At 53.7% G+C, this 27,830-nt stretch overlaps 1 protein-coding gene and 1 long non-coding RNA gene across 3 annotated transcripts in view; one reads left to right on the top strand and one right to left on the bottom strand.

Annotated features, from left to right (window-relative positions):
• The first annotated feature begins 64 nt into the window (after positions 1-64).
• Positions 65-2,355, top strand: LOC115599431. 2 transcript variants are annotated; one of them, XR_003988421.1, is made up of 4 exons: positions 65-138; positions 688-830; positions 950-1,235; positions 1,318-2,355. It is a non-coding gene; the product is annotated as an uncharacterized LOC115599431 (long non-coding RNA). The 2 variants fall into 2 exon arrangements; XR_003988420.1 differs by having other exon boundaries at positions 950-2,355.
• An 835-nt stretch (positions 2,356-3,190) lies between these two features.
• Positions 3,191-27,830, bottom strand: part of CHD6 (chromodomain helicase DNA binding protein 6) — a 90,201-nt gene continuing 65,561 nt past the window's right edge. The window contains exons 21-38 of the mRNA XM_030462988.1: positions 27,348-27,550; positions 26,741-26,940; positions 23,626-23,785; positions 23,116-23,205; positions 22,255-22,358; positions 21,577-21,706; positions 21,275-21,335; positions 20,106-20,163; positions 19,200-19,419; positions 16,928-17,136; positions 14,609-16,171; positions 13,913-14,061; positions 13,420-13,626; positions 12,337-12,783; positions 11,481-11,672; positions 9,775-9,894; positions 8,639-8,743; positions 3,191-6,615 (exon numbers count right to left, since the gene is read on the bottom strand). Of these exons, the coding sequence (XP_030318848.1) occupies positions 5,725-6,615; positions 8,639-8,743; positions 9,775-9,894; positions 11,481-11,672; positions 12,337-12,783; positions 13,420-13,626; positions 13,913-14,061; positions 14,609-16,171; positions 16,928-17,136; positions 19,200-19,419; positions 20,106-20,163; positions 21,275-21,335; positions 21,577-21,706; positions 22,255-22,358; positions 23,116-23,205; positions 23,626-23,785; positions 26,741-26,940; positions 27,348-27,550 (5,109 nt within the window). The 3' untranslated portion in view covers positions 3,191-5,724. The remainder of the gene's footprint in view (positions 6,616-8,638; positions 8,744-9,774; positions 9,895-11,480; positions 11,673-12,336; positions 12,784-13,419; positions 13,627-13,912; positions 14,062-14,608; positions 16,172-16,927; positions 17,137-19,199; positions 19,420-20,105; positions 20,164-21,274; positions 21,336-21,576; positions 21,707-22,254; positions 22,359-23,115; positions 23,206-23,625; positions 23,786-26,740; positions 26,941-27,347; positions 27,551-27,830) is intronic.

Here is a 27,830-nt window from a genome sequence, read left to right on the forward strand (position 1 = left end):
GCGGCGGGCGGGGCGGGAGGCGGGGACACACCTCCCCCCGGGGCCACCCCGTGCCCGGGCCGGTGGCCACCGGGCTCCGATGGCCACCGGGCTTCGATGGCCCCCAGCCCCGCGGAGGCCTCTGCGGGGTGGTCCCGGGTAGGCCGGCACCGGCAGCCCCGCTGCGGAGCTGAGCGCCCCCCGGGCCGCTTCCCGTGCCCGCCCCGCCGAGGGATCGGAGCGCTCCCGGGGGCAGCTCCCGGGAGGGGTCGGTGCGGCCCGGGGGCTGCGTTGCTGCCGGGAGGGGGATGTGGTTCCAGCCCGTCTCACCTTGGAGGTGCTGCAGCCACCATCCTGGGGTTCGTTTGGAGCCCGCTGAGCTGCGGGGAGGCTGCCGGACGGAGCGAGTCCCGGTGTCCAGCTGGGGGGGGATGGACCCCCCTGTCCCTCGTGGGTGCCTGGAACCGTGGGGTGCTCGTGGGGAGGGACACGGCCCCGCTGTCCCCCTGCTCACCCAGCAGCTCCTGACCTTACCTGGGTTATGGTCCTGCCCCCAAGTGCCGGGTTTAGCGGGTTTTAAGGTGTTCATTTGGAAATCCCGGGGATGATTCCGTGGGAACCACGGGCTGGTGGAGCTGGTCCCTCACCCAGAGTCACCTCGGGGCTTTCCAAAATGGTGCTTCCCCTAAAAAACCATCTTTAATCCAGGTGTGTTTGTAAAGGGTCTGCTGTGAGAGGAAGGAACACCGGCTGCTGTGAAAAGCACATTTAATTGCTGGTAATTAGGCTGTGCTGTCAGAGGACTTTTTATTCCTTCAGAAACAGATTTGCCTCCCTCAGACGATCACGAGGTTTGGTTTTTGTGTTTTTCTGTTGTTCTGTTAGAAATCTGTGCCCTCTTCCGAGGAGGGGGGGGGAGCAGAAGTCATTGCGGATTTTCCTTTAAAAATTGTCTTTCTCAATGGCACAGCCTGTCCCGGTAAGATGTCTCCTTTTGCTACAACATCTCCAGCTGAAAACTGTGCTGGGTATCTGCTGCAGCTCCTGCTCCTCAGATGCTCCTGCCGGGTCGCTGCTGTTCCTTGGGACCCTCCAACTGCTGGTGCTGGTCTCGCACAAACTGGTAACACTGGGATTGGATTCCAGGCTGAACTGGTGACGTTCCATCCCCATCAGGACTGCTGGCAAACGGGAGGCAAATAACGGTGCTGAACGGAGCCATTCTCCGGTTAAAATTTCTCTGGAGGGTGAACGAGGTGAAACGGGGGAGTGGGACTGGGTTTCTGCTGAGCTCTTGGATTATTTTATGCCTTTTGAGATGAAATATTGGTTCTCCAGGAACTGGCTCTGCCTCGGCACCGCTCCCATGGCCTGGAGCCACCCCTGCCTGCACCCCGAGCCCACAAACACCCCAAAAGCCACGGCAGGAGCCCAAGGAGGATGCTCCCAGGTCAGCAGATGGCTGGGAAGGTAAACGAGAGACTCTGGATTTCTTTTACCACTGATCCTGCAGAGCTCCTGCTCTGCCGGGACTGGGCTGGGAGACCCGGTGCCCACAGCCCAGCACCGCTGTCCCCACAGCCCGGTGACCCTGTGCTGGCACACAGGGTGTGGGGACCCTCACGGTGCTTTTCTACCTGTTTGGTGAAATGCTGAATGGTCTTTAGTGAATCAGCCCGTGCTCCACAGCTCTGGAGCTGAAGTGGCTCCTGCAGAGGTGGGAACACAAACGCGCTGAAAAGCTCAAGTTTTCATTCGATACAAACCTCGAGTCCTTGGAGATCCTGCCCTCTGCTCACTGCCAGCTGAGATATGGATCTGAAATGATTGTTTGTAACTTCATAAAGACACCAGAGCTGCCCTTAGGGCAGGTAAGGATGGCCCAGCCCCAGTGCTGATAGAAATCATTAAACCTGTGACCATGAAGGGAATGAAAGCTCCTGATGAAATGTGTGCTGATACTGAACTATTCTGCATCCCACGACATCAAAATCAGGCAGGGACAGGAGTGCAGGGCTCCTGTGCAGGGTGTTCTACTCCCTGATCTCCTGGAATGGGCACAAATATTCCACATTAACCATGCAGGGGGGAAGGCTGCAGTGTGCAGAATGTACAGGGAGACTCAGGAACTGGAAATTCTGAGTTTCATGCCATCGTTTTGCCTCCTCTGCCCCTGTCCAAACACTATCTGATGCCTCTTCTGCCTGGTGCTTTCCTGTTTCTCTCCCTGAATAAAGGCATCAACAAAATGCCAGGACAAGGTGTTTACACAAGGGCAGGGGGAGCAAGCAGTAACTCTTGGTTTCCTCTGTGTCTTTTTTCCTGGACCTTAAGGAAATCAGCTTTTTTCTCATTTGAAAAACTAAATTAATACCTGCTTCTCTAATGCACGAGAGATTTCTCACAAGGGTTTATTTGGCACCTGCCAGCATTTTGCAAGACTCAGACAGAGGTGCTCAATAGCTCAGGAAGAAGAACCCAGCAGTTCTTTTGCTGGGAGTGGAAAGGGCTGGAACAGGAACCAGGGGAATCTCATGACTGTTCGTGGGGCTTCTGCCCACATTCTGGATGCAGGGGGGTGGCAGAGAGCCCCCTGCACTGTGCTCAAACTGGAGCTTGGGCTGCTCCACTGAGCTTGCAGCCTGTTAACTCCAGAGGGCACGGCGAGTTAATCCACACAGCACAGAGAATTAACCCACACAGCCCAAAGATAACCTACAAAGCACAGAAAGTTAACCCACACAGCCCAAAGTTAACCTAAAAAGCACAGAGAGTTAACCCACACAGCACAGAGAATTAACCCACACAGCCCAAAGTTAACCCACACCACAGGCAGAGTTAACCCCCACAGCACTGGGTGGAAGAGCTGGGGGCTGCAGTGGGGGTTCAGCCTGATCACCCCCTTTGGTGGCAGGAAAAGCCAAGGAGCCAGCTAGGAGCATCCCGTCCCCAGAGACACAAACCTCATGGTGCACCAAGAGCAGCCCTAAAGATGGGAGAGGTCTGCTGGGTCTGGCAGCTTCTGGATGGATTCGTGCTGAGAAAAAGGCAAGTAACGTTTCTCACTGAGTCAGGTGAATTCAACATTCACATATATTTGCTGGAAAAAAAATTATATACATCTGTAGCAAGGCTCTGCCAAGTCTGAAAGATAAGCATCATCTAGTCACTAAATTAAAAAAATAAAAATCTGACTTTTAAATCTTTTTTCTTTTTATCCATGTTCAAGAGCACAGACAGTTTATTTTGTTAGCACATTTGGTGAAGAATGTATGTTTGTGTGAGTAGCCATGAAACCCGGTGAAAATTTGGCATTTGTTTTGGATATGATGGAAAATAAGAAGCCACTTAAAGCCTTACAGTCTAAATAATCCACAGAGTATATCGGGTTGCAAAAGGGTCACAAAGTAGCAGTCCAAGAGAAGCCTAAACACTCAGAGACGTAGCATACATGTCTGATAAGGAAGAACAAGGTATAAAGCATGCTGGCTAATTAAATAAATTTCACTTAAAACCCTGTTCCTTACACGTGTAACCCTGGAAAAAAACTATCCCGTAACAAGAAATGGACTCTGGAGAGATTGCTGTATCCATTCACAGTAAGGCTTTGAAGATATATGAAGTTTTATAGCATTTGTATTTTCAGGATTTAGGGCAAGTACATGTTCTACTGAATAAAAAGGAAGTTAGTACTTAAAAGGTTCAAAAATATATCAATCGTGATTTTTTTTTTTTTTTACATAAATAAATTATATTGATTTTGGATTTAACAGCTGCAAAAACCCTTTCTGCTTCCACTGGAGGCAAAACTGAACAAAATGTTAGTTAAATAGAGATAGCAGCATTTCTAAGAAATCTGTCGATAGTGATACAGTATCTATGCTACAAGGATGTTATTAAATAGAACACATTTAATTATCAGGAAGGGGGGGTTGCATGATGATTGGTTACATACTTAAGAAAAAATAAATCATCCAATCCAGTAAACTGGGAATAAATTCCATGAAAATAGAAACCAAATGCTTTTCAGACCATGGGTAACAGACTTCTTTGAGATGCTAATTTTAACATGTACATAATTTATAATCCCAAATGTATAAAAGACAGTGACACAAACCATCATAAATAAATAATGCAAACTGAAATAGTTATGTCGAAACATTTGGACCATCTGATAAATTAGCAAAAACTGTAACAGAAAATAAGTAAAAAATACAGTAAATTGTGACAACCAGATGTGAACCCGATTCCTAGCACACTCCCAACTCCCTCACCAGCCTGCCTTCTGTCTCACTGCTGCACCACCGGAGGTTTATTTCAAGTCTCAAACCACGAGCTGCAAATAAGATCAAGCCCAAGTGGAAGAAAAATTAAAATGAGGAGTGAAGGGAAGGAAAAATAATAAAGCGTTGCCTGTGGAGGAGTCTCAGTACCCAGAGCTGGGGGCTGGTGGCATTACAACCTGTCCCTTGGAAATGCAGACGTCGAAATCATTTGCCAGTGGGAGGGGACTTGGAAACACTGCTGAACAGCAAACGGAATGGAAAGAAGAAGCCAAGGTCATCTCTTCACAGTCTAAATGCTAAAAAGAAGAATCACGAGCTCTGAAAGTCTCTGTCGTCCTTCTCAGAGGACTCCTGAAAGAGGAAAGCTGGCCTCCAGCCTTTGCCTTGTTTGCTGAAAGGACACTGCTTCTGGGGGAAGGAGTGGAAAAATATAAAAACTCAAAAAGCCTCAGTGTTCATGTAGGAGCATTAAAATCAGTGTGGCCTGCTCATGGCTAGTAAAAACCAAAAAGCCTTCACAGCACCTCTAATGCCACAGATGAGAACTAACGCCAGAGGGAACTGAAGACCAGCAGAATCGAGGAAGAAACTGGTAGCTACAGGTACAGTAATCCCAAAAAAGTCATGCAAAGATGCACAAAACCTTTCCAGCTCAAGCTGAAAAGTTCTTGTAACTACTGAGGAAAGGGCAACTAAACTCCACTTAACGTAAAACCAAACTTTGGTTGTAAAAAATACAAAAGAATGTTTGTGTTGTATTTTCACTTGCTGCAGTTTGTCTCCAAACCTTTGAGGTTGGGGGGGTGATCAAGAAATTATATCACTACCAGTTATGCTTTTGCCTTTCAAAGAAATGAATATATGCATTTTCAATCATTAGTTATATACTTCTGTCTATACTACTATTCTAGTAACCATGATAAAATAGGGAAATACTTTAAATAAAAAATACACATTAGCACTTACTATAGCTGTGCTTTTTACCCCCAAATACAGGCTTTTTTGTTCAGTGTCACTGTAGACAGAAATACCCTTGTCTGCATGTAGACCAAGAGGCAAAGACTTCTCTTTTACTCTTGGTTTTTTGCTGCTTTTTCTTCTCAAAGGAGTGAGCAATTTTGGGGGTGACCAAGTACTGGATTTGCTTTCATCAGCTGGGATGAACGACTGGAAAAACGGAACGAGAATTCGGTGCCTCCCATACTAGCTAGACAACACTGTTTATCTAATAAAGTGGCAAGACCCTGCAACTATTAACATGTAGTATGTCACCAGAGTTTTTTTTTTTCTGACAGGGAATTAGGTAGATAATATTTCTCATGGAAACACAGGTTTATGAATGCAGAGTGGGGCTGGGAGGGTAAGTAACAAAGAGTTTATGGGATAAGAAACTCACAAGCCACAATCTTTTAGTGTTTTTTTTTTTTTTGTCTCTTTTTTTCCCAAGGAAACAAAAGTTCTAATTGGTATCGCAGGCCGCTTCGCGCTCCTCCTCCGCTGCCCCGTCCTGCTCTTTCTCTGCTGATGAAGGAGGTGTTTGCTCTGTACAGTTTTGACTGTTTGCAGCTTCTTTTTCGGGCAGCGAGACAGTTTCTAGCTCTGGGTTTGCTGATTCCCCTTTTGCTTTCTTTCTCTTCCGCTTCTGGCTTTCCAGGTTGGCTGCTTCCGAGTGCCTGGTCTGCTGGATGCTGGGCAGCGCCATGCCAATGCCGGGGGAAAGGAACATTGAGGGATAGATCAGTCCAGGAGACATCCCTGGGATAAGAAACGGGTTAAAAGCTACAGGACTACTGGTAGTTATTGCGGATTCTGTCTGATTAGAAAATGAACTAGGACCAGGCTTATCTTCAGAGAGAGTTTCTTTTTTCCCGTCCTGGCTGCTCAGTTTCTCCTCAGTGGCTTTCTCGGCGCTGCCCGCACCACTTTTCGTTGTGCTTGTTAAGGAAGTCGGAGCAGTCGCAGTACAAGTCGTTGTCATGGGGGGGTTGAGAAGTCCTCCGACACCAAACATCTGTGGTACAGTAGCCATGCCCGGCAGCATCATGGGCAACATACTCAGGGTGCTTTTCACATCCTCGCCAGCAGGCACCGCTGCAAATCCAGCAGGAAACCCGACCAGCCCAGTCAGAGGAATCCCTTGCATGTTTCTCATGTTCTGAAGTCCTACCAGATCCATCCCAGCAATCAGTCCGTTCATGAACAATGGTCCCATCCCAGAAGAAGAATCTGCTACAATACCAGGGCCCTTAATGAGTTCACTTCGGGGCCTCCTCCCCCTCCGGCGGGGCCCCACGTCTCGCAGCACGGGCTCGGTGAGGATGCGATTGAATTTGCTCTCTGGAAGGTAGCCCTGAAAATGAAACACACACAACAGAAAAGGCCTGACAGTTATCACTGCATCTGAGGAAATCTGGCTTTTCCGTGCTCACATCTGCGTCCCAGATGGCATCAGCACAGAAAAATACTTGCTTACATGATATGGAGTTTGAGAGGTACACACAACTTTTCCCCAAGGGATGCTGCCAAATGCAAAACACCCTCGCTCTGCCCTGCCATAGAGTCATAGAATGGGTTGGGTTGGAAGGGAACTTAAAGTTATCATCTAGTCCCAACCCCCCTGCATGGGCAGGGACACCTCCCGCTAGATTAAGTCACTCAAGGCCCCATCCAACCTGGCCATGATCCTTCAGCATCACAGTGCACAGGGAGGAAAGGAGGAAACACGTTTTTTACCCTGTGTTAACACCCAAGCCCTCAGAGCAGCTCTGTGTCAGACACTCAGCTCCCTTCCAGCTTTAGCCGTGGCCTCAGCCACAGGTGTGACCATGTCTTTCAGATATGAAGGGCCAAATTTTCAAAGCTCTGCAGGATGGCAACACTGCATGGGATGATGCATGGAGAGTGGACATGCTGTCTGAGGGGCTCCCAGCTTTGCTGAGACACCAGGAAGGTTCCTCTGAGCATTCAGATACAGGATCAAAGCCCAGCAGCCACAATGGGGTGAGACTGCTTGGTTACACAGAGCAGTGCAGGGGGATCCACAGAACCATTCAATACTTCAATTTTTCACCATCCTCACCACAGACATTTAAATATTTCCCTTTGAGGCTCCCTTTGAGTTCCAATACCACTGATCTTTGTTCTATTTCTAATAACAGATTTAGGTAGGAAAAGTATTTCCCATTGACACCTGCAGTGCAGAAACTTGAATCCCATGACCCTGCAGCCTGCACAACACCACTACTGCCCCCAGAGGGGGAATCTTCTCCTCTCCTCCCACCAGCACAGCACCTCGGCTGCTCCTGGGCTCCACAGAGCACCCACCCCACGCCCCTGCCTGCCCAAGGGCTCAGAGCAGCCACATCTCCCTGCACAGGAATGTGCCAGGACAGAAGCACATTTGCCAAAAGCCAAGTGCTGATGGGGCTCAGGGGTGCAAACTCTGCAGGGCACGAGGCTGCAGAACAAAGCAGGTGAGGGGGTGCCTGGGGCAGTGCCCAGGGAGGCAGCTGCCCCCACCAGCAAAGACCCAGCCCCTAAAAACCATGGTAAGGAGGAGCTGCCAGCTCACACGGGTGCTGGCTGCCCAGGCAGGGTGCTGTTTCCTGAGGATGCCAAATCTTCAGTGTTAATTAAAAGCAAATTTGAGCGCAGTACAAACCTCGAAGCCAATTCATTCCCCTCCCAGCTGCCTGCAGGGGTGTCACAACAACAACTGCAGCCACAAAACCAGGGAGCAGGCAAGGGGACTGGAAGGAGAAGCCTGGACAAGGCCAGCCCGTGGGGTGGGGAAGGGTGACCCAGCAGCACCCCTGTGCCCCAGGGGAGAGATGTCCCTCTCTCCATGGGCTCCACTTGATGAAGAGGATGAATGAACATGGCTCAGCTCAGCCCCCTCCTTGCCCTTCTCCCAGCCCATGCCTGAGCCTTCAGGCTTGAGCACCTGCAGAGCCTTCAGAAGGCCCAGGGCTGCTGCAAAGGCAGAGCTTGCAGGAGCTGATGAAAAGCCTCAGCCAAGGGTATTTTTGAAAATTTGACCCATGAGAATGTGTTTTGTCCACTCCCTGCTATCCAGCACTCGAGGAGGATTACTGCTCCTTGGGTGTGTCTCTGGCCCCTGCTATTTCTAAGCATCCCAAGGCTTCCTGGACAGTCCCCCTGAACTGCTGAGCCCCATTCCCAGGGCACTGACCCCCATCTCTCCTCCCTCTGCCAGGGGAGTTCTCCTGGTGCTGCCAGCCCTGCAGCCATCCCCTCCTGCAGCTGAAGTCCTGCCTCGCAGCTCCCAGATCCTCACTGGAGAAAGGTTGTGGGGATGGGGAGGGGAAAGAAAAGATGACATGATACAGATTTCTCCAAAAGCTCTAACTTACTGAAAGCTTAACAATGTCAGCCCAGTCAGCTGCAACAGCATACTCCAAGTTTGCATCAAGCCACCTTGGCAATTCCTTCAATGCTGGTGCCGTGGCTCCCCCTAACTATAAAACACAGCAGAAGCATGACCTCTATTTTAGAAAGAGTTATGTAAAATAACACAAGAAATACCATTACACTTCTCTTAGCTCCTTGCTGCCATCTGGCCAGGGCAGAGACTCTTCCCTTGCTACACATTTGCAGGACTCAGTATGCACCTGCTACCTCCAGACACACAGTTCAGGGAGAAAAGACCAGTTCAGCCTCTGTGGCCCATCCCATCACCCTCCCCACGGACAATCAATGGGGACAGAGCTTCCATAAAAGCCATGCTCAGAGCTGGACAAACCTACCAATTCACCTAGGTCCCCAGTAGTCATTATGGATGTAACAGAGGGAAACAAATGTGGCTGAAACAGCCTGTTTCTGCCTCACCTTTTAGTTTTGGGTTTAGATGTGAATAATGTCACATCACCTTCTGACCTAGTGCAGTCCTGGGTGCATTTAAAACTGAATTTGGGTGGAGAGTATCCCTGTATGTCCCTTCTTATTCAGAGAGGTGAACACCAAAGCACTGGAGATTAAACTGCAGACCAGTAAATCCATGCTCCTTGCTCAGAAAGCATGAAAAATCTCCTCAAACCCTCAACTTCCCTCATGCCCAGCACTAGGATGGGTATGGGTGTGCTCTGCCTGCACCTCCTAGGGAGGAACAAAGCAAAGGTATCTGCATGGCAATACTACAATCTGTGGTACATCACAGTGAATTCAAGGGGAATTTCAAATCCAGAATGGGAAGCACCAGCCAGAGCTGTGCTGATGTTGACTTTAAAGCCAAAGGCTGAATCCCTTTGCCACTGCAGGATCTGTTCACCCCAGCAGTGGGGAACACTCAGACTGTGCTTACTCCACAGACAAAAGTTTTCACACGTCTGTGTCCCCTTGGGCAGACTGTCACGGGACAGTGGAGATCAGGGATGTGTCCCAGACTTTTGTCCCATCCATAGGCTTCTCTGGATTAAATGTTCCCCTGGGAGAGCTCAGGGTCTGCTAAACATCTCAAGAGCCCAAGGGCAGAGCACAGAACTTTGCTTACCCGCCGTCCGGTACCCTTATGTACCACAGGCACCCGCTCCTCTCCCGTCAGTGAGTTAATGTCCAATTTACTGGGGTCCTTGCAGCGTTGCCTCCTCTGCTTGGGCTTGTCTGAAAAACTCTGAAGTGCAAACAAGACAACATTAATGAGACTGACGGCTTAATGAGCCTGGCTGGCTACAAGCCCTGCAGGAGAGCAGCACAGAGGAGCTCTTGGGGGACAGAGGGAGCAGTGCAGGTGACACAGGGACAGCTCCTCAATGAGCACAGTTGGGGTTTGAAGGTATAAAGGGGTTTCCAGTGCACCACACTGAGATGTCTCCAGCTCTTTCTAGTTCCTCTCCAGTCCTAAAACTGTGACCTGCTGCCAACTCATAGCCGTGCAGCTGTAAAGGGGGCACTAACTACTGCTGAGAAAAAGAACAGGTCTGCACGTGGTGTTCTGAGTCAGCCTGACACAGCTCTCTGCTTCTCACCACCTCATCTGGGCCTTGCTGCCTTTCAGCCGTTCCTACCACAGAGTTGCTGCACCATTTTTGGGGAGGGATGAGAGCTCTTCAGGACTGCAGCCTACAGTCACAACTGAGTTGCTGCCCACCCACTGCACACACCAAGTCCTGGTGTCCCTCAGCCTGCAGAGACACAGGACCACAAGGAACCCCCGGGCACTGGCTCCTGACAGGCAAAGACAAAGACAAAGCCCTGAGCTTGGCCTGCCCTTCAATGAGCTGCAGGCCCCTGGAGCAGCTTTCAATCCATTCTCCCTGGAGAGAGGACATCAGCTCTGACAGGGGAGATCCTGCAGGGCTGGTGTGGGGCACTGGGGGCTTGCTGGGAGGGAGAGGTTCACCAGTGGCACAGCCAGTCTGGGCAGGCTCCAGTAAGGCCCCACAAAAGGCAAGGGTGATGGAAAGAACCAGGAAGGCATCTCCACACTGGCTGCACTATCTGACTGTTTCATGCAATAATCCCAAGGGTCTATGATCCTTGGCACAGAGCTCGTGTCTCTCTGGACTTTGAAAAGCAAGGGTCATCCTGCCTTGTATTATCACCATATTTCTTCCTACTCCATTTTACATCCCGTGCTCTGCCAGAGCAAACCAACCTGTGAGACCAAAAGGTGGTTGCTTGAGATGAAAAAAAGAATCAGACAGACTTTGAACCCCACTCTCTGCCACGCTGCTTTCTGATGGAACCCATGGTCACACAACTACAGCCTTGGCAGCCTGCACACAGCAGCTTCAGTCCTGTTTTTACAGCAAGAAGATTTCCTCTTGTCTGGAGCCTTACTTTATACAACTGCACTGCCTAAAATGACCCTGGGTGAAAAGGAACAATGCAGACCTTGAGCACCCCAAATCCTTTTTCCCATTTCTCTCTCCATCCCTTAAACTTCTGGAAGACAGTAGATTAATTATGCACAGGGCAGAGGGTCGTGCTGGAGGTGGAGAACAGAGCATGGAGCAGGAGGACACAGGTCAGCAAAGTGACATTCACTGCTGCACAGGGAACAGTGCCACCTCCCTGCCCTGTCATGAGCCTTCTGAACAGCCCTGGCAAGCAGCCTGAGCCCCCGCACAGGGAAAAGGCTGCTTTTTGAGACACTTTGTGGAAGCCCTGAGCTCCAGAGCAATGGCAGAAAACCCAACACAGAGGGCAAGACATGAGGCAGACACACACACAGGTGCCACCAAAGGCCACCCTTACTGTGCCAAAGCCAGGAACGTCGAGTGTGTAGTCGGACTGCTGACGGAGCCAGTCGAGGAGACTCTTGTTGGGGACAGCCTTCTCTGCTGGGCTGCCCACAGCTGGGACTGGCTGGGGAGTTGAGGTAGCAGCAACCGGCCCATCGGGGAGGGGACTGGTCTGGGGGAGCTGCATGTGGTCTTCCTGAACATCCTGAGGAGCAGAGAGGGCCCATCAGCAACGTGTGGTGATGGATGCACACCCAGATACACAGAGCTCCTGAAGCAGGTCACCTGCTCCCATCACAGAGATTAATCCACATATTGCCAGTGACTGGTCCTTAAATCACCACCCACATTACACTGCCACTCAGTCCCCAGAGCTGGTGGCACGGAGGGCACAGAGAGCTGGCAGATGCCTCTGAACTCACCTGGAAATACCCTAATCACCAGGAGCGCCAGCTTCCTCCCAGATCACTCCTAAAAGTTACCTAGAGGGACTGGTCTTGCTCCCAGACCCCCATTCTTCTTTGAGTGGAACCCAGAGTTGAAGGAAAAAGGATGGAACAGGCTCTTGGCCACAGCTCCAATGCAGTCAAGAATCTTCTGTTCTCTAACCCTAGACACCCCTTGAGGTAGAACAGCTGCTTTTGATAATGCTGAGCAGGGCTCAAACACTCCAGTACTGCAAGCCAGAGGGAAAACTTCCCTTTCTCCCTGGAATAGTATCCTCTCCTGCCTGCTCCAGCACAAGCCAGGCTGTCCTGGAGGAGGTCCTGCATTGCCATGGGCAGCAGAGATGGAAGGGGAGACTTGGACCACGATACAAATTGTGCTGACTCCATGGGGCCATGTGAAAGGGCAGAGCATCAACCCACCTGCAGCCTGGTTGGGAGAGGCCTCTCCTTCAAGAAGATGAGGTCCATCCCCTCCACATTTTTTCTCCTGCCCCGTCTCCTCCTCATGGCAGCGTCGTCTCTTCGGAGGCTGCCGTTCACAATTTGTCCTGTGACAGGATGGATTAGCCCTGCCTGCAGGATGCCAGACAAGTCCATGCCCAAGGAGCCTGGGAGGGTGTTCACAGTCCCCAGCTTGGGCATGTTTGTGTTCAGGGGGAAAGGAGTGGAGTTCCCTGGGGACCCATCAGAGGCTCTGGACAAGTCCACCGCTGCATCACGCCAACCGTTCAGCACAATGGGTGGATGAACATGGGCTGCTGCCAGGTGCTCCAAGCTCCTCTGCTTGGCATCTCTCTCCATCTCAAACTCATAGGGCCTCCTGTGCTTCCGCTCATCCTTTGCAAAGGCAGGGGTCAGGAAACCTTCCTGTGGGTACCAAAGCCACGGAGAGGGTTACGGGCTGTACGCTGCCCAGGGAACACAGCTCTTCAACCCTACACTGAGCTCATCCTCAGGCTCTTCTGCCTCTCCACAGGAGCCCTGAAGGGTGCCCTCTCCCTGGGCACATCTTCCCCTGTGTGGGGATGGTGCAGGAGCACCCTCACACACACTCTGATCTGCCTGGGTGCACCACCAGCTGCTGGATAACCAGGCTGGAGTCCCAGGCCAGCAGCTTCTGTCTCTCTGCTGTGTCCAACAATGAGAGGAGATGAGAAAGAGCTGGTGACTGATGGGGCACTGCCCTCTCCTGCATCCTTTCCTCTGGGACACTCTTCTTCCCCTGACCATGCTGGGTGCTCCAGTGCTGACTCTGGAAGCCCCTCTGTAGCTGCAGGAGTGGTGGCAGCTCAGCTGCCTTCCCAGGAGGGGCTGAGAGCCCAGGGAGCTCACTAGGAGCCTCAGCTGAGGGGACCAAGTGGCTTAAAGCTGTGTGTTATACATCACAAGGGGCATCAGGAGGCAGTGAAAACCCAGGCTCCACTTTGGAAACTGCTAAGTGCTTCTGGGCAATGCTTCACCCCAGAGTCCCAATCCTGTCTCCATCTGGAAGCCCCCCCTCACCTTGTGTACCTGTGAGATTAACACCCCGTTGTTGAAGGTGGGATCAGGGGCTTCTGACTCAGCAAAGCTGTTCCTGCTGCCAGCACTGCTGGCTACAGCTGGGGCCATCAGCAGGCTCTGTGTCTCAAACTGCTGGGTGGAGGAAGGCCACTTGCCCTTCAGGATGGCGTGGCAGATGTTGTCAATGCGGTTGATGATCACACGGTCCTGCAAACAGAATTGGATGGTGCCAGGCTGGGACTTGAATGACTGACTCATGTATTTCACCTCAGGATTAAAGACAGGCCCAGCCCTGGTGACCACAGCTCAGTGGGGAGCTGCTCTGGGGCAGGTGTGTCCACGGCAGGGGTGCTGGGGATCAGCACCCACTCAGAGCACCCTTGGGAAGCTGTGTGTGGAGGACCAGGAGGCAGCACTGGGGCTGTGTGAGCCACTGCTGGTCAGGTCTGCACACTGACACTTGCAAAACAAACACTGTTAATTTTAAACTCACCTTAGGCCACTCAGAGAAGGAGTAAAGTGTCTTCTCCTGCAGCAGCTGGGCTATGGTTGGTGCCCGGGCATCCTGAAGGTCATCGATCTCCCCAGGAAGGACAGAAGCAGAACTCTTGCTCTCCTCCTCCAGATACTTCTCTGGACCATCTGAGAAAGTGACAGAGAAGAGAACCCATCACCATCCTCCCTCACACCTTCCCACCCCAGCACCAAGCTGGTTCCACCATGCTCCAACAAGCTACCAAGCAATGCAGCAGCCCTGAGTCTCAGCCCACGCTGCTCAGGAAGGGCCAGCACTCCCCTGGGCTGAGACTGGGGGGCTTCTATTGCCATGTCCCCCATCCCTGACCATCCCTATCCCCATCCCATGGGCAGGTGAGAAGGAAAGCACACATCTTTCCAAAAGGAGCTGCTTGCCTGGCAGTGCCCTGTGCTGGGAAGGGATGGGAATCCTGCATCCCATGGGCTGCTGATGGCAGAGGGGCTGCTGGGGCGTAGGGTGGAGGCTTCTGGCAAACACAGCCACCAACCCTTTGGTCCCCAGTCACACCAGCTGGAGAGACCCCAGCTCCTGCAGAGGGGAGGCTACACCAGGGCTTGGTAGCCCCAAGGCTTTGTCTCAGCAGGGAGGACAGCAGGTCCCTCCCACCCCAGGAAGTTAATGTCAGCCAGGGGGCAGCTCTCAGGACCATACCTTGGCTCTGGCTGCTGCTGGCTTTCTCCTCCTCTTCTCTCTTCTCACACTCTTCTTGCTTCACCCCCTGGGGCTCAGGGTGCAGGGTCTCTCTGCAGCCTGCTGGCCTCTCAGCCCCTCGGCCCCAGGCCTCCCCCTCGGAATGGGGGGGCTCTGTCCCTGGGACCCCCAGCAGAGGTGAGGGGAGGCTGAAAGCCTGGCTCTGAGCCTGGCCTGGCAAGTGCTGCAGGCTGCTCTCCTCATCCAGGCCGTGGTCCTCCCTCCCCTCTGGCCTGGGCACCCCCAGCACTTCAGGTGTCCCCAGCCCCAGGGACTCTCTCTCACCATTCACATCTTCTGGGCAAGTGTCCTCAGGTGTGGGGAGGCCAGAGCTCTGCTCCTCACCCCCCAGTTCATTAGCCTCAGGTTCACAACTGGCCCTGGTCCTGGGACCACTCAAGCCTTCCACAATATCTGCTGCTGTCTCAGAGTTATCATCATCCTCTTCTTCCTCCTCATCTTCCTCACTGTGGCTCTGACTTGGCCCTGACTTCGCCTCCATTCCTTTCTCCTGCAGCAGGCTGATGAACCTCTGCTCAGGGGGAACCTTTATTTCATAGTTATGAAGACTGGGACTGTAGAGCCCCACACTTATAACCCCTTCCACAGCCCCACGCTCAGGCAGCACTGGGGCAGGGCTGGCAGGGTCTCCCTTCTGCTGCAAAGCCTGGCAGAGCTCTGCTGGGACGCTCTGCGCTGGGTTGCTCTCGGGGGTAGAAGGTGAAGGCTCAGCTTCCTCATTCTGACTGTCCATTCGGTCACAGCCCACCTGCAAACCCTCCAGGAAGGGAGTCTCTCTCATGGCATCTGCATCACAGCTGGATGGGTCCTCGTCCCCTTCTAGCTTCCCCTCGGAGAGTTTAGCAACGCTGCTCCCGACGTCTGTGCAGCTCGGACTGTCCCTGGCGAGGGAGCTTTGCTCACTGTTGGCCTTCTCGTCGTACATCATGCACACCAAGGAGTCTGGCAGAGAGCTCTCATCATAGTTACTGGAAATGATGTCCTGAACTTTGGACATGAATGTTTCACAGTTCGGGTCAGGCGGACTGCCCCCGGCCTGGGACATGGTGCTGTCTGCAGCCTCCACCTTGATCTGACTCTCAGCTTCATTCTCCAGGGATTCGCAGGTCTGGTCCCCCTGGCTGTAGAGAGGGGAACTGTAGAGCTTGGAGTTAGTCTGGTAAAGGCAGCACAGGGTTTCTGGGCCTGGGAGCCCCGTTCTTTTATGCTGGGCATAGTTCCTGTACGCATCTAAAAAAGACAGCTGAGGGTCATTCATGATGTAGTAGTCAGTGCGATTCAGGCCGTGCTTGGCGGTGCCGATCAGCAGGTCCCGGTCGTGTTTGCCACATTCCCACCACACCGGGAGGTAGAGGCTGGGCCGGCACAGCTGGAGCCTCTCCTGGAGCTGGGGACACCTCAGCACCTGCTCCCGCACCTTCCGCAGCAGCTCGATGCGGTACAGGGTCCTGGCAGCACGCTCCTCCGTGATGGGCTCCACGTAGATGTCAGGGTCTGGGGGACCTGCAGCAGGGACAGAAAAGCCCAGGCCCCGCCATACGGATTGGTGAGAGTTACTCAGAGGTGGTGATGAGCAAGTCTGAACTCTTGCTCAGGCTGCAGGTGAGGTGGGGAGTGCTTGTAGCTCCCTGTCTCACCCCTGCCATTCATTTGTCACCAAATGGACACACGAATGCAAAGGCCCTCAACTTTTCAGTTGGACCAAGAGCAGCACGTGGCTGCAGAGGATTTCAGCCTTGTCTGAGCTCTGTTCCACCATCGCCAGCTGTACAGAGCAGCTCCTCAGGGTCAGAGCCTCTGGTAGCCCTTCAGCAGGTTGTTGGGGAAGGGAGTCCCTCAGCCCATGAAGTTTTTCATAGAATAATGGACTGTCACCTTGTCACCACTGTGTACCACATCCCCAGCACAACAGGAAGGCTGAGCAGCCCTGTGGACTCCTGCCCCTGCTCTCAAGAGGTCTCATGGAGCTCTTCCATGACATCACAACCAATTTTATCCAAGACAGCAATCTCCAGATGTGAGAGAGGAGTAGAGAAGTAGCAGATCACATCTCCACACTGGAGCTGGGAACTTCTGACAAGGCAGCCAAAATGTAGGTGTCTTCTACAAGACCACAGCCTCCCTGATGTCTCATTGTCTCCAACTGTCCCTGAAACTCCTCCCTTGCCCCCTTGCTCCACAAGACCAGTGGGACCATTTCTGACCTATGAGTACACAGACCTACTGTGATCCCCCAGAGACCATGCAGTTTCTACTTACCATCTTCTTTCCATAGTGGGAGACCACAGACATTCTTGCACATGGCCACGAAGCTGTAGAAGTACTTCTCCAGGCTCTCATCTGTCTTCTTCTCCAGTCGAGAGATGGCTCGGAACTGGGTCCAGTCAAAGATTTTTTTCTCCTGGTCATAGATAACCCCAAAGGAGGAGACAGTGCGGTAGAAATCTGCCTGTTCCCTCCTGGTCCACCTGTGGGGCAGGGAGGAGACATCAGCACCACTGAGACATGTTCTGGTTCTAGCATGGGCAGGACACTGGCCAGAGAGGACCATCTATTTACTGTCCACCAGTTTTGGGGGAGCTGCCAGAAGGAGCCCACCAGGGACATCACCACGACCCAAGAACTTCCATCTTAGGGAGCAGAGTCAGGAGGAGCACAGGCCACAGGCCCTCTGGTTCTTGGCTCACAGCTGAAAACAAACTCTTGGCTGTTTGAAAGGGCACTAACAGCAGTTCCTGGCAGTGCTGCTGAGGGGGCACAGGCTCCAGCAGCTTCTGTGGAGGCACAAACTCATCTCACCTACTTGACCTCTGCCACATCAAGTTGCCTCATCACCTCGATGGGAAGGCCATCTCTGTGCCAGGAATTAGAAATAAAGGTCCTGCAGACACAGCTCTCATCCAGCCCCTTCCAGATGGAAACTGGGACTGAGGTTCGCTGCCAGAAGAGTCCCAGAAGTGATCCCCACCCACCCACCCACCCACCCAGCTGACTCCTGTGGACTCCTGGGTGCCAGGGATGGGTGTCATCCCCTCCACACTGAAGGGAAGCAGCTGGTTCATTACAGCACAGCTTTCACTCTGGTTTCACTCTGAGCTTTCACCTCCTGAGGATCACCCAGAAGAATGAGCCAGGACAGAGATGGTGAAAAGTGTCCTGGGCAAATACAGCCCCAAGCAAACAGCTGGAAGAGAAACAGGCCACAGAGAACAGACCAGGGTGCAAAGTGCAGGGCAAGCAGAGAAGCAGGTGAGGGCAGAGAAGGGGAAGTGCTGTGAGCTGAAGAAACTTTAAAGTCACATCTCAGCTCCTCTGAATTGCAGCTCTGACCCAGCACCACCAAGCCGCTGGGCAGGTCAAAGGAGAGCAGACAGGGTGATAGCACCCACAGCACTCCTGAGCTGACAGAAATACACCTAGATCAGGATTCCCATCCCTGCTCCCAGGGGCTGCGAGCCCTCTGCAGCAACATTTCATTCAAAAAAGGAGAATAACAAGAAAGTTAATAGAAAAATCAGTGATCCAAACCAAGGAGCCCAATGGGGAGCTTATTGAATGGCCTCACATTAAAAGCTGGTGGGAAATTGCCCAGGACACTCCAGTAAGGAGATCCCCCCAAAAAACTACACAGAATTAAAAAGCAGGAAATACCAGGGTGCTGTGGTATCCACAGCACAACCACTGATGTCCCCACCTCAAAGAGGGGACAGTACAACCAGAAGAAGTCCAGAGGAAGGGGAGAGGGAAGATCAGTGGGCTGGAGCAGCTTCCATGCCAGGAGGTGATGAACAGAGAGCCACCAGATACCAAGTGTGGGCTCCTGCAATGGGGAGAGGTTCAACAGAGACAAAGCCATCAAGGACTGTTGACCCCAGAGAGCCCCAGCAGTTCAGGAAGTCCCAGGGTTGTCTTCTGGGAACTGACAGCAAAGGAGGCAGCACCACCCTGCCACACAGCAGAGAGCCTCCCAGGGTGCCATGATGGTCCCACTATCCTTCCACTTAGTGGTGTACAAACAAAACAGGAGCACACCACAACCAGGATATTCCACCACAAGACTCCTGAGGCCACAAGCAGGAGGTTAATGAAGTGGTGTGAGAGCTACAAGGGGCAGAGAGGCCACACATTAGGGCTGTGCCAGGGCTCATCTGTCACCCCTCATCCACGGTGTGCCCCAAGTGCAGAGTACTGCCCAGCAGCACCTGCTCTTCTGGGACTGGGGGTGATCCCTGGTCCAGCAGATGTTGGATTTGACCCTGAAGAGCTGTCCCCTTGTTTCCTTTCACTGTGTCACCAGCTGCTACCCACCGTCTATAGTGGAGGCTGCTCCCCAGCCAGGCTGGCTGCCAGAGCCACAAAGCTGCTGGTACCTGGGAGCAGCATTCCCTGTGCTGCAAGGATCCTGGCACCTCTGTCACAGGGGCAGCTGGCTGCAGGGACAGCTGTGGTGACATTCACCTGGGTACATCCAGGGGGCCCAGGATTTCGACCTGTCTAAACCAGCTTTGGAAAAGGCCTTCTGCTGCATTACCTTTTCTGCATTTCTTTGTTCACTGAGTCCATCTCAGAGGCTCTCCTGAACATCTCGTCCTGCAGCCAGTAGCCATGGTTACCAGGCACCAGCACCTCAGCACGGGGAGGCAGCTCCTTGCGGTTGCAGCGCTGGTAGACGGTGACGAGTCTGCGCAGTCTGGCTGTGAGGGCAGATGAGACAGGCCAGCAGGATCTGTCTGAGTCGGAGCCATCCTGGGCTTCAAACATCAGCAAGGACATTAGTATTTAATGCACATTCAAAGACACAGGTTCCCGTGTGCCTCTGGCCCATTCTGAGAACTTCCTGCTGCCTTTCCCCTCTCATGGGCGACACCAGGGACCACGATCTGGGGGAGCTGTAGTGACCATCCCTGGGCCTCCACACCCCAAAAGCTGCTGGCTCAGAGCTTCATCATGTCCAAGCTTCCTCCAGAGAGAGCCCAGAGGCAGATGATGGCCCTGGGCCAGACCATACAGGGGAGAGGGTGGCAGCTCCCTGCTCAGCAGCAGGACCACTCAGCCCATGGCATCCACCAGCACTGCCCAAGGCAGAGACCTGCACACTCATCTCATCCAGGGAACTGCATGGGCAAGGGCAGGCTAATGGCTTCCCTGCCTGGCTTTGGATGGAAACACTCCTTTCCAGGACCTTGGCAGCTTGTCCCTTGGTCCCACAGGATGGCACAGGAGGGCCTCTGGCAGGAGGATGCCCAAGTTAAGCCACCTCACCCATGAACCCAGAGCAGCATATCCCCTGACCCAGCAGCATGTCCCCCAAACCAGCAGCGTGTCCCTCAACCCAGCAGCGTGTCCCCTGACCCAGTGGTGCCTGCCTCAGCACCCCAGCTGTGTCATGCCAGCCCCTGGGAAGCCACATGCCGTGCTCTGGGAGACATGGCCTCACCTGCCGCTGGCTCGTCCCGCTTCTCGCTGCCTTCGCCCGCCCCAGCAGCCGTGAGGTCCTGCAGAAGGAAGACGTCAGAGAGGGCTCTCCAGATCCACACAGAACCCCTCATGTCTGCAGCCCACCCGGCCCTGGCAGGGTATGGGGACAGGAACAGCCCAGGCAGGGGAGGTGACAGCTCAGAAGGGCTGTGCTGTCCATTCTATGGCCTGGAGGGGGGCCATGTCATCGCAGTGACATGGGCTGTGGTGATGCTGCCCAGGACAGCAGCAGTGTGACAGCCTCTGAGGCTCAAAAGAACCCTGCAACCCCTTGTTGCCTCGGTCATTGCTCTCTTTCTCTCTCAGAGCTATTTCACCAAATGACAATTATCAGAGTTGGAAGGGACCTCTAGAGATCATCTCCCACTAAAGCAGGATCACCTGGAGCACATTACCCAGGACTGCATCCAGGAGGGGTTTGAATATCTCCAGAGAAGGGGACTCCACAACCTCCCTGGGCAGCCTGTGCCAGTGCCTTGGCACTCTCAAAGAAGTTTTTCTTAAGTTTATATGAAACTTCCTATGTCCCAGCTTGTGCCCATTGCCCCTCATCCTGTCCCTGGGAACTACTGAGAAGAATCTGGCTCCATCTTCCTTGCACCCACCCTTTAGACACTTGTGGACAGCAATAAGGTCTCTCCTCAGCCTTCTCTTCTCCATGCTAAAGAGCCCCAACAGTCTCAGCCTTTCCTCATAGGAGAGATGCTCCAATCCCCCAGTCCTTTGTAGGCTACCCTTGCAGCCCTCCACTGGACTCTCTCCAGTAGTTCCCTGTCTCTCTTGAACTGGGGAGCTCAGCACTGGACACAAGTCCTTGTGGGACACCCCTGACTCCTTTGGCAAGGCCCCTCATGGCTCCTGAAGCCAAGAGCAACCCCTGGCTGTCCCCAGCCCTCAACTCCCAGCAGCTCCCCACTAGGTGGATGCTGCAGGAAACAGAGGCAAGAGCAGAAGCTGTGCTGGAGCACAGTGAGAGATGCATGGCAGGCAAAGCCAGCAGAGAGCAGGGTTGGGGGCAGTGCTGGTTCCCCCCGTGCCCCACAGCAGAGTAGGGCCAAGCCTGGGGTGCAGGGTGGGAGGGCAGGTTTGGCTGGAGCAGAGGTGCATTGAACACTGAATCTCACTCACCTCCTGCTTTGGCAGCCCCTCCAGCTTTTCTCCACCGCTCTCCTCCTTTTCCACGCTGCTTCTGGGTAAGAGAGTGAATTAGTCCCTGGTGATGGTGGCACAGCCCTCTTGGCTGCTCCAGTGGCTGGCAGGAGGGAGTGGAGAATTAAAGCTCACGCCATCCCTCTGCCTGGCACTGGGGAGACAGCTTCCCCCTGCTCTCTGTGCTCAGACACATCCTCTGCTTCCCTCCTGCTCCCAGCACCCCACTGCTACCACGGCCCCCAAAAGCCCACGAGCACATGGGGCCACCCCATGCCCACCTTTCAGCAGCATCCTGGCCCCCGTCGCTGGCACCCTGCTCAGCAGAGAGCAGTTTCTCATCCGGCATTCCCACCTTCTCCAGGAAGCAGAGTGCTGGGTCTGCCCGCATGGCGTTGTACCTCTCGTAACCTGCCAACCACCAGAGACCATCAGGGAGGAGAAAGACAGCCCAAAGGCAGTCCTGAGCCTGGGACAGGTGAACCTCCTGGTCGGTGGGACACAGCTTTCCACCCAGCTCTCGCTCTCTGCCTGTGCTGCTGCAAGAGCAATTCTCACCCCCAGAAATTCAGAACACTTTCCCAACTTTAGCCCCTGGGCAGCAGGGAAGCAGAAAGCTCAGCCTGTCCATCCTACCAGGCAGCCCTGAGGGTTGGCAGTGCAGCACAGGGAGAGCTGTGCCCAGCATCTGCAGCAGGTGGAAGCTGGGAGCAAACAGCCCTGTGGCTCCTGGAAGCCAATGGCACTCTGCTCCTGGCAAACCAGAGGAGTCTGCTGTGACACTGGGCACCTGTCCCACCTACTGTGTGAGCTGAGGAGAGCTGCCTTGGTACTGTGAGGACACAGTGCAGGGCCACAGCTCTGCCCCCTTGCCCCCTCAAGGCACTGGAGGTCTGGCCAGGTGCTCCACTTGGGTCTGTCTCACACACCAGCACTCCCCAGACAAGCTGGGTACCCACCATGCTTGAAGACACCAATGAGCAGGGATTTATCAGCTTCAGCATTCCACCAGTCCACGGGGATCTCCACATAGTCAATGTCTGGCAGCAGCACATCCAGCTCCCTGTGGCCAAGGAGATATGAGTGTCCCTCTCCCAGCCTCACCAAGCACTGAAGAATGCTGGGCACTGCAGGGAAGGGGCACTGGGAAACAGAATCCACCACTCTCTGGTTTGGGGACAGCTCATGAGTGCCAGGCTGGCCTGGGGCCATGCTGTGGCCTGGCATACACATCTTCCTGCAGTCCAAGAGCTGGAGCCTTGGCTCCATCACAACCCACTGCCTTCCCTACCCGCTTTCTTCACAGATGGAGAGGCTGCACAGCCCCTCTCCCCTCCCACCCAAGGAACAGCAGAGGACTGGAGATCCTGCTGTATCTGAACAGCATCTTTTGGGGGAAATAACTTCAAACATACCAACCCCAAAAAACCAGCACATCTGGTGGGGTGGTCTGCAACATCTCCTCTGCACAGACTCGTGCTGATGGAGCTGTGCTGGGACAGGCAACTGCCCCTGGAAATTAAAGGGCTCTTGGAAATGAAACTCAGCCTATCACACTTCTTTCTGAAGCAGGACAGCCAGGAACTGGCAGGCTGCAGGCTCAGAGGTGTCCTTGTCCTCAAGCTGGGAAGGGCCTGAAGGCCACAGGGCTGGGGCACGTGCTACTCCAAGGCCCTGGGAATGGGGCACAGCCCTGGGCTCTCACTTTGGATTAAAGGCACACGGTTGGGGTTGGCTGGAGCTGTGGTGAGCCCAGCCATGGCTCCTCCTCCACCCTCCTCCCCAAGAAGCATCCCAGGGGTTCACTGTAAGGTCCCTACCTGGCAGGGGTCCCTTCGAAGGCTTTGTCTGCAGCCTCCCCCAGCACTTCAGCCTTCAGGTAGTAGAGCATTCGCACCCGCAGCAGAACCCTGTCCGGGGGCAGCACAGAGCAATGCAGACACGCAGGCAGGAGGTGCTCAGGGGGCCTGGCCCAACAGCCCTCACCAGGGGTATGCAGAGGGATGCTTGGAGGGCCAGCCAGCAAGGCCAAGGGAACCTGCTCGACACTCTGCTTTCCAGGGTTGGGAGGACCTGCTTTCTCAAGAGCAGGATGGGCAATAACCATGCAGTGTGACACCACAGCCCTGTGATCTGCTAGACCTGTTGCTGGAGGTTTGCTGAGCAGGACAGAGCTCCCATGAGCTGGAGGAGCACCGAGGGTGGTCCAGCAACTGGAGCACAGTGACCCTGTGTGGGCAATGAGCCCTTCACAGCTCCCTCCCACCCTCCCCACGGTAATGGTCCTCAGCCCATGGTCTCCAGGAGCCAGTGTGGGCTGCCACACTCACTTGTTGCAGTGCTGTTTGAGGTGCTTCTTGTAGCTGTCATCATGCAGGACAACTTCGGGGTTGCAGGTGGCGAGCCAGTCCGCGTTCTTTATCTCAGGAAGCAGCATCTGGTTCTTTGTCTTCTTCCCCTTCCTGCCTCTGGGCACCGGTGCTGACAAGCCTGTAACAGCAAGTGGCAGCCAGTGAGCACCATGGGCACCGTGGGCATAGCCTGGCACTGCCATGGGGCATCTCTGGCACCACGGTGCCCAGGCAGAGCAGCAGAGCCGGGAGCTGGAGGAGGCTGTGCCAAGGTCCTGGCTGCAGGGTGGGGGAAGTGCACAGGGTAAACACAGGGCATGGGAGATCCATTTGATCAACACTGAAATGGAAGTGCTGTGAGTTCTCAGTGCAAGGCTTAACACAAAGGGTATAAAAACACACAAAGAACCATGGAAATGACCTTGGTCCCAGGCACAACTCTTAGAACCTTACCTGGACACTACAGCCAGCTCTAAAGTTCAGCCTGTGGGGACAACACAGTGATCTGGGACAAGAGTTCAAACAAGAAGTTCCCAAATGATCAAAAACTAAAAGAAAATCCTGACAATCTGATCTGTAAGGGTTGTTTCCTATTCCATGCACCAGCAGGAGGGCTGCATGGGAACCAGATCACTGCAGGGGGAACTTACACTTGGCAAAGGTACCAAAGGAAAAAAGAACACAGGCCCATGTGGCTGACAAAGATAAAATGAAGTCCAGTGTCTGGAGCTGAAAATTAAAAATGTTTTCAGTCTTGAAATAAGATGCAAGTTCACAGCAGAACATGGAAACAACTCCTGGTTGGAGTCTTCTCCAAAGTGCTCCTGTTCCCAGCACTGAATTGGCCTGACTCTGGGCAAATCATTGCTTCCTCAGCAGGTTGGCCTCTTCCAGGACAGAAGGTAGGATGGGGCTGGATTAGGGCTGAGATGCCCATGTGCTGTGCTCTTGCAGTCATGCAGATACAGGATTGAGAAGGAACAGCCCCAAGATGAAGTCACCAGGGCTGACTGTTGCTGTTGCTTTTCTGCAAATCAGGGAGGCCTGGAGCATGTCTCACCTGGTCAGCAAACATGACTTGTACCTCAGGCTCCTTGGCCAGCCCCAGCAGTGCCTGCCACATGGCTGCTCCACACCAGAGGGTTCTCCTGCTCACATCAGGTTAGATGCTTTTGTTGTTCCTCTGGCCAAGACCACATGGAGGTTTAACAGGTGGGTAAAGCCATTCTGAAGAGCTGATGGAGAAATTTCTGGTTGCCTCCCACTGCTAAATATCCAATTTGGTGATGCTCTTACACTACAGCATTCCTGACCCTCCACTGAAACCATGGCTAGTTTGTTACTTTTCAGACATCATCTAAATCAAGCCCATTCATAACTGGCAATTTGTTTCTTGCTCTGCTCTTGAGTCCAGTCCTGGTGCCACTCTGGGTAGGGCTGTGTGGCAAAGGCAGGAGGCAGCACTGCAGAAGTGGCTCACGTTGTGGGAGGCAACTGGAATTGGGAAGTTAACTGGAGTTAAGGAAGCCACTGAAGGCCATGTGCTTGGACAAGTTCACACTGTAAAGCTGTTTGGTCACTTCCAGACAGAAGGAAAAAGTGATGTTGGGTTTTAAGCACCCAGAAACCTGCAGCATGCTCCTGGGACTCAGCCACAGCACCCCTCCAGAACATCCTTCCCTGTGCTCCACAATGTTTAAACAGGATCCCCAACTTTTGGCTCCCCGATGCCAAAATCAGCCTGGCAACCTGGCAACCAAAATCAACCTCCTCACTACTCACCTTGAGCCACAGATTCAGTTTACCCCAAGCAGCACAAAGCTGTGGGCATTTGGCCACCCCAGAGAGTGTTGTGGCCCTCCAAGCCCAACTCACCTCTCCTGAAAGCTGCAGGATGCAGGTGCAGTGCTGCTAGGACAGAGCAGAGTCCTCTGACACACAACTGGCAGTGACCTTGCGTCCCACCCCACAAGAGCCAGAACCAGCTCTGTCTTCACATCATTAAAGACAAATTCCCCTGCAGCTGCAGGATGCTGTTGGCAAGATGGGGTCTATTTGCTGGGCTGCTCCAGCCCCAGTGGACACAGACAGAGAGCAGAAGCTACGCTGCAGGCATGAGGGTGAACCTGCAGTGTCCCTGCTGCCCAGGCAGAAACAGCAGGAGATCAGGGCTGGGGAGGGCTCTGTACCAAGCTGAGGAGGCAGCAGAACCTCCAAACAGAACACAGATGCAATTACAAACTGAACATGTGGTGTGATATGGGCCCTCACACCCACTGGAAAATGACTCTGTAGGTCCCCTGAACAAGGAGATAACAGCCAAACCCCAGATAAAGGGATCTGCTAGATGGAGAGAGAGAAGGCAGCACCATCAGGGCAGGACCCTGTGCTGCAGAGGCCTTGGGACAAACCAGCACTGCCTCTCCACACATCAGGGCAGGCACTGCACCCCAGTATGTCTGGGACAAGAACCATTATGAAAAAAGACCCAAGCTGGTGACCTCGGGTGAGGTGGCTGCACACTGCACTGCCAACTTCCCCAGCATCGTGCTTGGTGTCCTCAGCTCTTGCTGCTAGGGCTGGGGCTGCCAACAAGCACAGGAGGGGTCCCTGGGCAATGATCTCTGCCCTGCAGTGCCCTGAGGAACAGCCAGACATGTGCTCTGGGTGGGTTAAACACACTCACATCCATCACTCCCAATACATTCATATGGTCACCAGCACCCCACGAGTTCACTCCCTGGTGTCTCCCTCCACAAAGGAACTCCAGCAGGCCAGAGAAAACTTAGCAGCAGCCACTTGAGAGTCAGAAGGCATCTCTGCTCCCAACACAAGGCTCTCTATGCACCAGTCATGGCACTGGGTGACAGAAACAGCCTGCCCTACCCAGCCAGCCCCTGTTGCTGGCTCAGAGGGTCAGTGTGGAGGTCAGTCCCCCAGCAGCAACTTTCTCTGTGCAGAGAGTTGCAGTGCTCAAGCACATCTGCTCGCTGGCTGCTTCAGTCAGCTCTGCTTTGACTTCCACAGCCTTGGTCTTGTAGGCTGGCACAGCAATGATGGGTAGAGGTGCAATGGCAGAGAGAACACGCAATACCTGAGTGATTCTGCAGAGCCTGGTTCTGGCCATCCTTCGTTGGTGTGATGAGATCCCAGATGAAACTCTTGATCTTCTCATCTCCCTTGTAGTGTTTGACACAATAGACCAGCAAGGCCCGACAAATCATCTCCATGTCCTTCTCATTCAGGTGCCACTTGAACCGCCCATGGGTCAGGATATCTTTCCAGCGTCCCCAGCTGGAAAAGCAGGAACACAGAGAGGGTAAACACTCTTGTGGAACTAGAGACCTTACAGGCACTGTCTCCAGGAGCTCGCTCGGGGATATGGCCCTGCCAGCCCTCCTGGACAGGGGTGTCCCTCACCCATATTATGGGAGCAGAGAAAATAAGTTTGCTCGGGATTGAATAGGGCAGAGGCAGAAGCAGATTCTGGAATCACTGCCTGCCAGCTCACTCTTTGCTCCTCTTAACTCTCCTTCCATCCCAAATGTTCACTTAGAGCCCACATCCCAACATAGCAGCCACTGCTGGAAGGAGAGGGCACTGGAGCAGGACAGATAAAAAGTGGCTAAGGCAGTCAGTGACCCACCTGCAGGAGGGGACACTCCTGCACGGCCATGATGTCTGGGAGGGGTGAGACTCACCCAAAGATGAGCAGGTTCTTCTCCACACGGAAGCACTCAGCCCGTAGGTACCGCCGCGTCTTCTCGTTGAAGCGCCGGGAGCGCGTGGGTCGCTCATCAGAGTCACTGTCCAGCTCGGAGAACTCCATCAGCTCATCCTCTTCAAAGGAGTTGTAGTGTTTGGTTTGTTTCCGCACCCGTGGCCTGTCAATGACCAGGCTCTCCTACAGGGGACAGAGAGGACAAGGCACTCAGGTATGTGCAGATCCACCCGCCTTCCAGCAGGGCACAGGTCTCCTCCACGCTGCCACCCTGCCCTGCTCAGGTTCATCCCACAGGATACCTGCTCCCAATTACCCCTGTGTGGCTCTATCCACACATGAGACAACTTCTGGCCAGCACACACTGCAGCCTGAACAATGGCAGCCGGAAAATCAGGCCCTCTGGGTTCACATTGTTGACAACCAGCGGCTGATTCAGCTCTGAATCACACTCCTGGTCCTC

The sequence above is a fragment of the Calypte anna genome, chromosome 20 (assembly GCF_003957555.1).
Source record: "Calypte anna isolate BGI_N300 chromosome 20, bCalAnn1_v1.p, whole genome shotgun sequence".
Taxonomy (NCBI): domain Eukaryota; kingdom Metazoa; phylum Chordata; class Aves; order Apodiformes; family Trochilidae; genus Calypte; species Calypte anna.